The following is a 14,844-nucleotide window of genomic DNA, read 5'->3' as shown; positions in this document are numbered from 1 at the left end:
ATGCAATAAATAATAATACAGTACCAACAACAGATTTAACACAGAAACATAGGTACACACACGGCAGGAAGGAACCACAGTAGTAAGGTTTCTTTCCGAAATTGTAACTTTTGTATACAAAGGCGTGTTGTTTGTTTTTAAAGTTCCCGTTAAGAACCCCAATACATCAAACAGGAATTACCGCAATATATTTTAGCTGCTGGTGAAAGATAAAGGTCCCCCCCTTTGGTGGACAGGGGAATCTCTAAAAACTTGCACAAAAAAATATAGCACACACACACAAAAAACAAATAGCCCCCAGCCACCCTCCAAATCAAGTTTAGACGCCACCAGGACCCCAACCCAGTTCGTTTCCAGCCTCGAGTTCAGTGGGGCTTCCTCCCAGGTCAGTAGGGATAAGTCAGCTTGCAGCCCCCATTGGGTTGGAGAATAAATAAGGCTGCAGAACCTACTACGCACCTTTTATTTTCAGAGAGGGGGAAACCCCACCGAGCTCGAGGGAAAAGGGCCGCGAGGGGCCTTCAAACCGAAGGCGGAGGAAGCCTTTCCCGTACCTGTATCCGTAGGCACTGAAGCTCTGGCTCTCCCTTAGCAAAGCCCGGTAGAGCCGCAGCACCTGAGCCCGCCTGGACGCTGCCATGTTGCAAATACGCCGCCGCCGGGCCTTGCAGTCGCCGAAGGCCCCTGCCTCTGAGGCAGCCACCGCCGGGGCCTGACTCCGGAAGCGGCGAGGAAGCCGGCGCCGAGCTCCGGAGCGGGGTTTGCGCGGGAAGCGGAGCCAGCTGGGCTCTCCGAACGAAAGAGCCGCGATCTCGGGGCTGAAGGCTCCGCTCGGGAAAAGGCCGCGGACGCGTCAGGCGCAGCCCGGGCAGCTTCGGCGACTGCCTGGAGAGGCTGCAGAGGAGAGGAAGGTGAGTCCGAGGGGCGGGCGGTGGAAGGAGGCGCGGGGCCGTCTCTTGTGCAGGGGACTCAGTCGCAGCCTGGGGAGGGAATAATGCTGCCCTCCCCTGCGTCGTCGTCCCCCCCGTCCCCTGTTTAAAACCCGCAGGCCTGACTCTGCCCAGCAAATACCTCCCCCCCCCCCGTCCAAAGCAACTCGAAAAAGAAACCAGTTGCTTAGCTGCTGGCTTTCTTTTTTGCATATAATTTTTATTAAGTTTTCTCTTTTACAGTTTAAGATACTAATTTTTACATCCTTAAGATATCAATGACTTCCCTTCTTCCCTTTCCATGGTTCATTTTGCATGAATCGTTAATCCCTGCACAAAAAACTATACAGTATACTGTACCATATACACAATTTGTATGGGCATGCGCTCTTTCATAAGTTGCTCTGAAACACACACTGAGGTTTGATGATGACTCATCTCTGCATGTATTCATTGTAGCTATTAAGAGTCCTGCCATATACAGTAACTGGTTTTATGGTTGTTGTTTTTTTTTGCATTACCTGCTTACCTTCCCCACAATTGAGTCCCATCTGTTGTGAAACTGACAAACTGATTCTCACCAGTTGCTCCCATTTAACTAAGTGGGAACTCCTTGCAACTAAAAAACTGCGTAGCGCTGGGCAGATCGTAAGCATGCACACTTGGGAACAAGCCCCATTGAACCCAGCATATTATCGGACCTTGCAAGCACAGGAACATGCGACATGTACACCAGCTCAGAAATTCCTAACTTGTCGTTTGGCAAGCCCCATACTTGCTGTGTCTAGTTTCCAACTTTTGTCCTATGGGGTGTAGTGCATATTCTCTAATTCTTTTTCTTTTATTGGAAAAAGTAAGCAAAGCAAATGTTGGAAATAATAGAAGCGTATGCAAAACTTTTTATATACTGTATATAAAAATTACTAGTTTAAGAACATGAAATTAATTGCATTCAACATTTAATTTATAAAGAACACTAAGGGGAAAGGACTTATCTCTGGAAACTACTGTATAATATCCAAGTGCAAGCTGTGATGGTTTCTTTGGAGAAATTAAAAATCTGCTGAGAACGAGACTGGAGAATCAATAGAAGATAATTATGGAGGGGGGGGGGAATTGGTGTAAAACACATTTTAGATCAGTGTTTCCCAAACATGAGTCTCCAGCTGTATTTGAACTACCGGTATCCCTAGCTAGCAGGACCAGTGGTCAGGGATGATGGGATTATGTCCAAAAACAGCTGGAGACTCAGGTTTGGGAAATACTGTTTCAGATCAACCTTGACCAAAATTTGGGAAACTGCCTTGAAAGTTCTAAATCGGTTTTATATGCATCCTTTATTGTTTAGTAAAATAACCAAGTCAAATAACTCACTCTTAGTGAAGTTGTGATGGAATTGCCCATTAGTGCAGCAATTTGGGGGCAAAGCCTTTCTCAAGGTAGGAGCAATTACAGGTCAATCTGTAACCCCCCCAATCAAAAAATCACCCTCTCTTTGATCTGGAAGTTCAAAACCTATCTCAAAAAGATCTTATTTAGAGACAGCAGATGGGCTTACTATAGCAAGATATTTGAGATCACTAAAGACTGATTTGATGGAAATTTGGACTTGGCAACTTTGGGTATTAGCAGCTATGGAAAAATTAATGAATGCAAGTCATGCAAGACGAAAAGGAAAGCAATCTGATAACATTCATGCAGTTTGCTTTCAATTTATTGTTTACTGCATGGATATTCAGCTCACATTGGGATTTATGGAAGGACGCTTTTATTTAATGCTGTTATTGTTGCAGTACCACTATGATTTCTTTATTTCAAAGAGTATCTCTCTTCCTTGTTTCTTTATGCACTTTTTTGTATCTCATTTGTTCAAGCATTAATTGCAAGTTAATTAATTGAAAATATCCTATGTTGAAGTTGGAGGCCGAAGCGTTTCTTCCAGAAAGAACCAAATAATTCATCTTAGTTTTTCCCAATTGGAGCAGTCACCAGCCCTTCCTTCACAGCAAACCTTTTCAAAGTGAAGGCATTTTAAAAAGCAGTTTGTGATAGGTTCTGTGAACTAGGAGTGTCCTCATTATAATGTGTTTTCCTGTTGTTGTTTCTCTCTCTGTCTACCCTTTCCCTTTTTTACAGCTATCGTTTCAGTTGATTATTACAGACTGATAAACTGCTGGGGACTCTTATAGGTAAGCCTAGAAACCATGCTTCTATTAATATACTTTTTTGGGTGGTGACAGTGGTGGCTTGGGAACATTTGGCATCTTAAGAAGAGCTCTGCTGGATCAGGCCACAAAGGCCCATCTAGTCCAGCATCCTGTTCCCACAGAGGCCAACCAGATGTTCATTGTCCAAAATGTCCAAAAGCAGGACGTGAAGGCAATAGCGTTCTCCCCATGTGTGATTCCCAGCAACTGGCATTCAGAGGCATAATACCTCCAACCTTGGAGGCAAAACATATCCATCATGGTTAGAACCCATTGATAGCCTTGCCATAGAATAATATAATTGTAGAGTTTGGAAGGGACCTTGAGGGTCATCCAGTCCAACCCGCTGCAATGCAGGAATGTCAGCATTCAGTCTCCCATCCAATCTGAAACCATACCAGACCCTGTTTAGCTTTGCAAAAGTGCTAGCAGTTTTATTGCTGCACCCATGAATTTGTCTAATCCTCTTTTAAATCCATCCAAGTTGGTGGTTATCACTATCTTGTTTTCTCCTGCTCTGGAGGCGAGGACCTGAACCAAACTATCCAAGTTACAAGAAATGAAATTACAAGAAATGAGATTCCTACATTGGGAAGAACTTTCTGTTTGACAGTGGAACAGGCTCCATCAGGAGGTTTTGGACTCTCCTTCCTCGGAGGTTTTTTAAAAAAATAAAATTATTTAGTTTTTCAGTTTAAAGTTTTTCAGTTAGTCATCAACAACCAACATAAAAACAAGATTCCAAGGAATCTCCTGAACTTCCCTTCTCCCCTTTGTGGGTCCTTTTGTTAAATATTTCCTCCTGCATCTTTTATAATAATACAAATATTTTACGTCTCCATTATATCTAAATTTTGGCATTAAACTACAACTGTTATTCCAATCCTCCTAATGATTTTACCTGTTTACAGTTGTTTTTAAGATAAATTAAAAATTTCCCCCCATTCCTTACCTTATTAAAATTTTGGTCTTCCTGGTCTCTGATTCTTCTGGTCATTTTTGCCATTTCGGCATAATCCATCAACTTAATCTGCCATTCTTCTCTGGTAGGGACTTTGTCTTCTTTCCATCTCTGGATCATTAACATCCGAGCAGCTGTGGTTGCAATTATAAATAGTCTTTTCTGTGCCATTGGGATTTCAGCACCTAGAATTCCTAAAAGAAGGAGGTTTTTAAGCAGAGGTTGGATGGACATCTGTCATGGATGCTTTAGCTGAGATTCCTGCATTGCAGGGGGTTGGACTTGATGACCCTTGGGGTCCCTTCCAATTCTATAATTCCATGATCATGCTTGCTGGGGTTGATGGGAACAGTATTTCACCAGTGGCTGGTGGGCTACTAGACCCGCTTTAGGGGCTGTAAACCGTGTACAGTACATGTATGTTGGTAAGAGTTGTGGTCCTGAACTGTTGTACCTGCCTGTTGTAATGCATGGGTCAGTTTCTGTTGAGGACTGGTCTTAACCATGCATACTTCAAGTTACTCAGTGCAGTTATGGAGAATGGGACAGAACTTTTAGTTCCTTGAGCCTCTGGACTTCTGGTGACTCCGAGGGAAGAGTTAGCAGGACAAGAACCTGGTTTGGTCTTTTCCTTGCCTTCTATGTGAATTCAGGATAAATGAGCAACTTGAAGAGGATATAAAAACATTGCCATCTGGCATACTTAATAATAGTCTAAAGCTGTAGTAGCAGACTAATGAATTTGAACATAGTACCTGTAGAGATCATGGAACTGTGTGGATAGAGCAGCTGTTGCATTCTCTAGGGCATATTTGTAATGTTTTCATACACTGCTTAAATTATTTTTTGCTATATGTCCTTTCAGTTTTATGACATAGCACTGTCCTCTTGGGGAGAGGGAGTGATAGCATGTGTTTCTCTGATATTCAGTTACTTTGCAGTGATCGTTTTCATGCGTGCTTGAATAATCACCAACTTTCGTGGCATTGTCGTTTATCTCCATTTAGTCATGCCTCTTTTCAGCTTTTAAAAACAGAACAGAAAGCGTCAGCTTGTAGAAATATGTATGAAGATGAAACGTAAACCCAGCAGTAGCAGGGGAGGACTTTGAAGGAGGAACAGGAAGTATGGAAGAAAGGCTCGGGGAGAGTGTTAGAGAGGCTAGGAGAGAACAGTAGGGCCAAGAACTGCTCAGTATGAAGCAATCTTGACAAAGTATAGTCATACCTTGGAAGCCGAATGCCTTGGCTCCTGAACAAATCGGCTCCCGAATGATCGAAACCTGGAAGTGAGTGTTTTCAAACGATTTTTGGAAGCCAAACATCCGGCGTGGCTTCCACGGCTTTTGATTGGCTGTAGGACACTCCTGCAGCCAATTGGAAGCCACGCTTTTGTTTTCGAACGGTTCCGAGAGTTGAACGGACTCCCGGAACACATTCTGGTCGAAAACCAAGGTACCACTGTACACTTTTTCTATTAAGCTGGGAGTTGCTGAAACAAAGCCCATCTCTTGTTGCTTGTATTTTTTTCCCCTAATGGGCATCATACTTTGCTAGCTATGTTAGACAACGTTCCCCAGGACTGGTCCAGAATTCTTTGTAAAAATAATGTAGGTTGGTATTTATCAGTGTCGTACACTACAATAAAAATACAAACAAATGCCACAACTACATAGGATGTGTGTATAACTCTTAAGACACAATAGGAAAAGGCAGCATGAAATTATGCATTTACAAATCCGACTATAGGAGATCAACAAACTATTCTTCACCCCATTCCTCTGAAAGCATTTTGAAAAAGATGTGTCTTAACCTGTTTCCTAAAAGGGGTGAAACACACCTCATTGGGGTGGGAATTCCATGGGCACAAGACCACTAGGGATCACTGCTGGAAGCATTTTGTAAGGAGTGTGGACCCCCGTCACCATCAGCATGGGTGAGTGGGCAGTTGGGGTTCTGAAGTGCTAATTTGTCAGTTCCAACTTCCAGCCTTCTTGTTTTGTATTTTTGTTCTTTGCATCAATAATGTGTTGACTAAGTAGCTACATTTGATAATGCAAAATAGGTTTCTATAAAAAAGAATGTGTCGGGCTGTGTTTTAAAACAAAACCTAACCAAGAGTTGAATAGCTTGAAGGAATAAAAGAAGAGGAAAAGTGCATGTGTGTGAATTGGATATACAATTTTAGAAGACATATTAATCTGGAAAGTTATATCTAGCATTGAGATGTCAAAATCAGATGAGTTCTCTGCAAAATAAAAAATGACTGAAACTAGCAATCTCTGTTAGTCAATAAATCATCCCTTCATAATAACAAAAAGAAGTATTTCAGTTTCCCCCTCATTAATTTCTCTGTAGGTGGTGGTTTGACATGACTGCATTGGAAGCAAGTTGAATGTAATAGAAATGAACACAAACAAGGCCTTAGTTTGGTCTGAATTTCTCACAGATCTGTGGTTATTCTGTCCCATGGCCTTGTCACGGGGCTTCAGTTTTCTACTTTCCCAAGGATCACTTCCAATTTTATTCTTGAAAGGCACTGTTATGCCCACTCACCTTTATCTTATGGTATGTGCAAATGATAATACTGTTTTCCTAGATAAAAGTGGCTGTGTTGGGTGGATTTTCAGAAGTAGCTTCTTCAGTATAGATTGGGCTGAAGGACCCTAAATATAAAGCTATTTTATTGCATGCCACATTGTTACCAGGACACTTTACTTCAAAGCTCTTATTGGAAAGGCTTACATGTTCCTTGCTTCAGAATCAGCTTTGGATTGCGAACGGACATTTGTAGAAATGAGAGAACTTCTGCTCTGCAAATTTGTACCTAAGAATATAAGAAGAATATTGAACTCAATTAGGCTTACTGCTGAGTAGACACATGCAGGTTAGCAGTGTTCGGAGTGTGTCTGATTGTTGTTGTTGGCATCTGTCTGTCGAGAAAATGAAGTGCACCTCTGGGGTGAAGTCAAACTACTGGAGAATCACAGCACCTGCTGTGGCTGTAGAGTAACTCATAACTGCTGCCTCTCGCCTTGTTTTCGCTGTGTTAGCTGCACCAAAGTGACCTCCCTGGAGCGAAAGCCTGGGCAGTGTGTGTGGAGGTCCTGGGCTACCCAGACAACAAAACCTCCCCTTGGCTTTGCTGATGTGGTCCAAAGGAAAGGAGAGCAATACTTTTGGCACCAGCTTGGCTGCAGGGGTTCCCAGAAGGACGTGTGCAAGGCACCATCCATCTGTCTTAGGGTCTCCACTCTGGATTTGTGTAGGGTTTACTCCTTAGTCTTTTCTTCTCCTGAAGATGTCCTGCAAGGCAGCGAGTAAGTGTCTGATTGTATAACCGTGGTAAATCCGAGGAGAAGTGGGCTTTTTCATTGCCTGGATGGAAGACTCTTGGGAGCTCCTTGGTGCTTTCTGAAGGCAAACTAGAATATAGTATAACATACACACATTGTGGAGGGGAGAGTATAGGTTAGAGGTAAAGGTAAAGGTAAAGGGACCCCTGACCATTAGGTCCAGTCATGACTGACTCTGGGGTTGCGCGCTCATCTCGCATTATTGGCCGAGGGAGCCGGCGTATAGCTTCCAGGTCATGTGGCCAGCATGACAAAGCTGCTTCTGGCAAACCAGAGCAGCACATGGAAACGCCCTTTACCTTCCCGCTGTAGCGGTTCCTATTTATCTATTTGCATTTTGACGTGCTTTTGAACTGCTAGGTTGGCAGGAGCTGGGACCAAGCAACAGGAGCTCACCCCGTCACAGGGATTCAAACCGCCGACCTTCTGATCAGCAAGCCCTAGGCTCAGTGGTTTAACCACAGCACCACCTGGGTCCCTCTATAGATTAGAGATTTCTCTTTAATAGCCATTGTGGTTCCTGTCCAGATGTTGCAGCTGGGCTCAGGTTTTGGAACTAGCAGGGTGCCAGGCGTATTTTGCGCCTAAAGATTCTCCATTTGTGAGCCCCTCAAAAACTCTGGGTGCCATTTTTTGTGCCTGGTTGACACTCAAGGATTACTGAAATGTATGTGCTTTGAAGCCTTGAAGTATATGTTAAGGATAGACAATATGTTAAGGAGTTTAACAATAAGGAGTAGAGTGTTTTGAAAACTGAAGTATGGTACCAATATTTTTATTGTAAACACCAAATTAAACATGTATTAACAATTTCTGCTAAAAATGTGATATTAATGTGTCACATATGTGAATTGCGTATTAGTTCACGCTTATCAAAATAATAAATAATAAGTGTTGCTGGCCCCCCCACCCCCTGGCGGGGCGATCAGACATTATGTTTTGGCACCCACAACCCATCCCGGTTTCTAACACTGGCTGGGCTACAACTACCATCATCCATGGTGGCTGGGATTGATGGAAGTTGTAGTCTATTGCATCTACTGTAGTGACCATTCCAGAGCCTGTATGTTACAACCACGTATTACTGGGAAGTGTTTTTAAAACAGCGCCAAAGGGACTAGGCCTTTCTGATTTGCAACTGGTTGCACAAATACGTTCTCTCTGGGGAAATAGGTCTTGCAAATGTCCCAGTAGCATTGCTACTGGTGGAATGAAGGTCCTGTGCTTATGGTGTCTCCATCTTTGGTCTTCCCCATCATTCCATGCAAAAGTGCTCATTAGCTTGTAGCAGGATCGTGGGAGACCTGTGTTTATTTTATTTATTTGTTTATACTGCCCTTTATTTGTGCCTTTACGGTTGATTTGTTACAAAACAATTTATTACAAAACAATAACACCCCCACCAACAGACACAGAATATTAATCTGCCAAATGCCTGGTTGAAGAAGAACCTTTTCACCTAAAAGTCTTTAAGGATGGTGCCAGATGAAACTCCCTGGGGAGAGCATTCCACAAATGAGGAGCCCCTGCAGGAGAGGCCTGTTCTCGTGTTGCCACCCTCCGGACCTCACATGGAGGAGGCACTCAAAGAAGGACCTCAGATAATCAACACAGAGTTCGGGATGGTTCACAGGTGAAACTCACTCGGAAAATTAGAATATTGTCGATAAGTGCATTTATTTCAGTAATGCAACTTATTATTTTTTTCTTTTTCTTTTAATTTTTACAAATGCTTTCTTTTGGAAATTCCACAGCAATAAAACAAATAGTTACAATAATACAAAAATAAACATCACTATTACATTTCATTAATCACATTCCATTTATAATTGACCCGCCTAATGACAAATAATTACAATTACAACAAATAAAGGCTTGACATATCTTGCTTTGCATGCCATGCATCTATCTCGTATATTGGTTTCACCTTTTAAGTTGTGTTACTGAAATAAATGCACTTTCCTACGATATTCTAATTTTCCGAGTTTCGCCTGTATATGGGGAGAGGCAGCCCTTGCGATATTGAGGTCCTGAGCTGTTTAAAGCTTTATAAGTCAAAACCACACTTTGAATTGGGTCTGGAAGCTAGTTGGCAGCCAGTGCAGTTAGGCCAGGATGGGTGTAATATTCTCAAACCCCAGTGAGCAGCGTGGCCTCTGAATGTAATAGTGCAAAGGTCCTTTTCTCAGCTGCTGAACTGCTCATAGCGTGAATTAAGGAGTAGGGATTTTCTTTGGTGGTGCTCCGACTTTGGAATTTCTCGCTCTAGACTGGTACCAACACAAGCCTTTTCTGCACCAGGTTAAAGCTTGTTCTCTTTTCTATCCAGACCTTTTAAAAGAGTTACATTTGTCTTAGGTTGCTTATTGGTGTTGATCCGTTTTTAAATTGCTTTGTGATTAATTTTGTTGTTTTTATTGTACTGTTGTTGTCATGGATTCTGTTTTGAGTACAGGGCAATTTAGATTTTTTTTAAAAATAACATATCTATTAAAAGGGGCATTCTCCTCCTGTGAGTGTTCGCTTCTGCAGAATCCTCTTAACATATGCTGTCTTAAGGTAATAAATAACTGCATTGCTTGGGTAAGCAGTCACTGACCTTTCCAGCCCACTTTTACATATTTGCAGAACAGCAAGTGAGTCTTGTTTCACCTGCTTTCCTTTTATCAGCTGTGAAACAACTTTCCACTTGTACATCTTTGTCTCCCAAAGCAACTAGCGGGACCCAATGGCATGTCCAATTCTCTGCATCATGACTACTAACACTATGAAAGACGTTCATGCCAGAGAAACGGCTTCTGTGCATAGCAGGAAGAAGTAAAATGAAGAATATTAAGGGAAGAGCTAGCACTCAGCCTGCAGTACTTTTTGTTTTCCACAGAGGGGAGCTGCTAGAAGTAAAAATGAAGTACCTGTATAAAAAGTTGTAAGGTACTGTCTATATGAACAAAGAATAACTACCACCTGCCATGAGAAAAAGGCATACATTTCTTCCTGAACCCTGCATTCCACTAGGCCATAGTTGGCAAGCTATAGCTCAGTGTTACAGGTAGGTAGCCGTGTTGGTCTGGGTCGAAGTAAAATGAAAAAATTCCTTCAGTAGCACCTTAAAGACCAACTAAGTTTTTATTTTGGTATGAGCTTTCGTGTGCATGCACACTTCTTCAGAAGCTCAGTGTGTTAACCTTCCAGGGTCTGTTGGACTCCAACTTGCATCAGCCCTAGCCAGCATGGCTAATGGTTAGAGTTGGTGGGAGTTGCACTTCACAATCTCTGGAGGATACCGTGTTGGTTACCCCTGCTATAGCTTATGTCTGGGATTAGATTGCATGAGTACCACCCTAGGGTTTCCTTAAGCAAAAGTGTCTGCCTCTATAAAAACAAGGATTTGGTACTCTTTAGATGAATTAATTTAAATGGGTGGCCTGGACTTCCAGTAATGACCCTTAGGCTTATGGATATCATTGGACCGAGAATCTCCGTAAAATACTGTTTTTAAACATCACTTTTCTTGTTTCTAAAGAAGGCATTATGCCCTAGAATTTCAGCACTCATATTTGGATGGAGGGCACAGAAGACCTAAACATTTTGAGAATCCAACTCAGAGGAAACGGAATAGGGTGAGGCTTCCTAGTCTACTGAAGGGTGGATTTTTCCCTCCACCCTCCTTCCATTTCCTAGGCGAGAGTATTTTCAACTAAGCATGCTCAAAATTCAGATTTCAAACCTTGCGAAGGATTTGATGAGGAGACAAATGAAAAACTCACTGCCAAAATCTGGAATAGGAGAAACAAAGCTTGAAATAGAGCAACTCTGCTGACCTATCGTTTTAGAAATCTTGGTTTTCCTTCCGGTTGGTTTTCTGCTTTGTGAAAAAGCTGCTTTCTTTTTCATTTAAAAAGAAACAAAACACAGCTCTTCATCCAAAGGGGGAAACTGCGGTTTGTTTAAAATCTAGCTAGTGGACAAACCAGGATCAGAAACCACAATTGCCTAACTAGAGTTTAAGCAAGACACTGTTCCCTGAATTGACTTAATGCAGAACCATTTGTTTTAAAAAGTTTGCTTAAAACTATAAGTGGGTGTTTTTTCTCTTCTCTTCTGATGCACAGAAGAGGAAGGGAGAAGGCATGAAGCTGAGGCTCACTACACTCAACATTCACATGATGAAAACTCTGGCTATCTTTTGTTTTTAGCCAGGCATACCTGAGCAACTGTTACTATGGTCACCAGGTTTGTATTCCTGCAGTGGAGAGCATGGTCCCTCTGGAGGATAAAGCAACATTTTTCTCTCTCTAATCATGCACTACTAATATTCAAAGTACCTATATTTCACCCTATTCCCCCCCCTTCAACACCAGAGCACTGAATTAGGGTGAACACAGGTTGTCCATACATCATACATTTAAAGAACACTTCCCCTCCATGAAGAATCCTGGGAACTTCTTGAGAGTGCTGGGAATTGTAGTTCTGTGGAGTAATCCAGGACTTCATGCAATTCTTTGTGGGGTGGTTTTTTTTTGGGGGGGGGGAAATGTGTTTTAAATATATGGTGTGTACACAGACTTACCGGTAGGCTGCGGGAAAATCACAAGCACCTACTGGCTAGTGCCAGTGATGTCCCTGGTGGCCAGCTGTATGCTGCTTTCCTCCCACGTTTGTGTAGTTTTTGAAACCTTTAAATATTTTTTTAAAAAAAAACCTGCATTTTTTTCATCATTTTTACTGCCTGCCTGATAGAGACTGAGTACTCCCCACTGTACTTGGTGAGAGTACACTGCAACGTGCTGAGAGTGTTCATATTGAGCCTTGTTAGATTAAAAAGGAGACCCTGCCACACTGTTGAGCAGGACTCCTCCCCAGCCTGTTTCGTGTGCTCAACCCTGTCCAAAGCGCGAAAGCACGTACGCTGTGTGTGTGTGTTAAAGGAAGAAACAACAGCAGACAGGTGATCCCTTTGCAGCCTGTCTTCTTCCCTGCGTCAAGGCTTCCCACTCCTGCATCCATCAGTGGAGATGCAGCAAATTGTATTACTAGCCCACATGGGGACGGTACTGCTTTAGTACTAAGAGATATGTGAGAATTTCCTTCCCATCTGGAACGGCCCTGTGCGGTTTTCTCTTTTTTCTGCTCTTTCCTCTCTCGCTGCTGCTTCCGCTCGCTGCATTCATTTGATCTTGGCCATTTTATTCTCGCTTTCCATTTCAGAACCCAATATAAAGAAGCTTGGGAGCCTGGGTTAGGAATTTGATTCTGAAGTATGCCAAAGACTGCAGTTCCCTTAATGTTTATAAAAGAAAAAGAAACAAAAAAAAATCATAACCCTCGTTTTCATGTTTTTGTCTTAATATCTTAAAAGGAATCCAAAGTGTATTGTCTCTCCCTTGTATGAAGTCTTGAAGTTTAAAGGAATTGCCTGAGCTTCATTTTTTGAAAGAGATTTCATTTTTCCCTGAGATAATTTAAGGTGACATCCTTGCCCAGTTTGCACGAGTTGTTTGTTCTAATCCCTCAGCCTATCATAAATCTCCTAAGGCAGTGTGAATGGCTAGCAAATCTTGAGATGCCTCATTTAAAGAGATATACCAGGCTACAGGTATCTGGACCCCCACTGACAATTTCCAGTGTTGAATCACCGCCCCCTCAAAATGTGTTGGGGTGCTCACCATCTGGTGGAACGTTGTCATGTTGTGAGTTTCTCTTCTCCTCAGAAGTAGCTGCCTTTTTTTGCTAAGTGGGATGGTGGTAGCATCCCCAAGTTGATGCCGTCTGATATAGCACCATCAATGGGAAATGCAACGGGAAATCCTGCTCTCTGTGGCTATAGGAATGTATAACTTTGGCCTAATGCTCTTTTAATGAGTTGGAAAGGTAAAGGTAAATAGACCCCTGACAATTAAGTCCAGTCGCGAATGACTCTGGGGTTGTGGTGCTCATCTCGCTTTACAGGCTGGGAGCCAGCGTTTGTCCGCTTCCGCAGACAGCTTCCAGGTCATGTGGCCAGCATGACTAAGCCGCTTCTGACGAAACCAGAGCAGCGCACGGAAATGCCATTTACCTTCCTGATGGAGCGGTACCTATTTATCTACTTGCACTTTGACGTGCTTTCGAACTGCTAGTTTGGCAGGAGCAGGGACCGAGCAACGGGAGCTCACCCCGTCGCGGGGTTCGAACCTTTCGATTGGCAAGCCCAAGCAGCGCAGTGGTTTAACCCACAGTGCCACCCATGTCCCTATGAGATGGTAATACTTCATAATGCTTGTTTTGTGTGACCTGCTATTATGAGGTGATGTCTGCTTTTACTGATTTCCTTCTCTGGGCCAACCTTCCCCAGTCTCATATCCTCAAGATGTTTGTGACCACAACTTCCACCTTCCATGAACATTGGTCATGGATAGGGGCCGATGGAAGTTGAGTCTGAAGCATCTGAAGGTCATCTGTTTGGGGAACGGCTGCTCTTCACTGTTTCTACAAAATACTAGTGAGAGGCTTAGACGAGTTGAAAGGAAGGAGCATCCTCCCCAGATCATTGGGCGTTTCTTGTGTCCCCCTCTGCTCAGTACTGTGGTAGACCAGGGATAGCCGATGTGGTGTCCTCTAGTTCAGAGCTTTCCAAAACTGTTCATGTTGGTGGCGCACTTTTTAGACGTGCATCATTTCGTGACACAGTAATTCAGTTTTACTAACAAACCGAAGGTTAAACGAATTTCTTTCGAGCCCAGCGAGAAGCACAGGGATCGTTTGTGCGACGAATGTGTCGCGACACACAGTTTGGAAAGCTCTCCTCTAGATGTTGTTGGGCTTCCAGCTCTCATCAGCTCTGGCCAGCCCTGCCAACCATCAGGGAGGATGTGCTTATTGTCTCGGATCTTCAGAGGATGATTATTTTCAGAATTCAACACGTGTACAGTCACCCATAACTGAATCAGACTAAAGGGCGTTGCTTTTTAAATCCTTGTGGTGGTTAGCTGCCTACCACTGCTTCAGGCTATAGTGGCATGTGCATGCAGCAGTGAAAGACACTATGGTCACTTTCACACCCAATGTTCAAAGCCCCATGATAACATTTTAAACAGTTGTGCCCCCCCCCCATGTTTTATGGGAACTGTAGTTTGTTATGGGTGCTGAGAGTTGTTAGGAGACCCCTATTCCCTTGCAGAACTGCAGTTCCCTTAGTGGTTTAACAATCTCTTTTCCCAGGGGACTCTGTGAATTGTAGCTCTGTGAGGCATATTATAGGGGATCTCCTTGGGGTCGAATTTTCTCAGTTACGGATCTTCTCAGTTTTGCGCCCCCTCAGCTTGACACCCTGTGGGGTGGGGGAGAGAACCACCCACACCACCCTAAATCCGGCACTAACAGCTCTCAGCACCCTTAACAAGTGACGGCTCC

At 43.2% G+C, this 14,844-nt stretch overlaps 2 protein-coding genes across 3 annotated transcripts in view; one reads left to right on the top strand and one right to left on the bottom strand.

Annotated features, from left to right (window-relative positions):
* Positions 1-733, bottom strand: part of LYRM4 (LYR motif containing 4) — a 47,801-nt gene extending 47,068 nt beyond the window's left edge. Inside the window, exon 1 of the mRNA XM_035126405.2 lies at positions 555-733. Coding sequence (XP_034982296.1) covers positions 555-640 — 86 coding nt within the window. The 5' untranslated portion in view covers positions 641-733. The remainder of the gene's footprint in view (positions 1-554) is intronic.
* A 43-nt stretch (positions 734-776) lies between these two features.
* FARS2 (phenylalanyl-tRNA synthetase 2, mitochondrial) overlaps positions 777-14,844 on the top strand; it is a 203,221-nt gene continuing 189,153 nt past the window's right edge. The window contains exons 1-2 of one of the 2 annotated variants that reach the window (XM_035126401.2): positions 782-911; positions 3,066-3,118. The gene's annotated coding sequence lies outside the window, so the exon portion shown is untranslated. Of the gene's footprint in view, positions 912-3,065; positions 3,119-14,844 lie in introns of both variants that reach the window. The other variant, XM_035126402.2, reaches the window with a different exon arrangement.

Source organism: Zootoca vivipara, chromosome 8, assembly GCF_963506605.1.
Source record: "Zootoca vivipara chromosome 8, rZooViv1.1, whole genome shotgun sequence".
NCBI lineage: Eukaryota > Metazoa > Chordata > Lepidosauria > Squamata > Lacertidae > Zootoca > Zootoca vivipara.
This window is presented reverse-complemented; position numbering and strand designations above follow the sequence as displayed.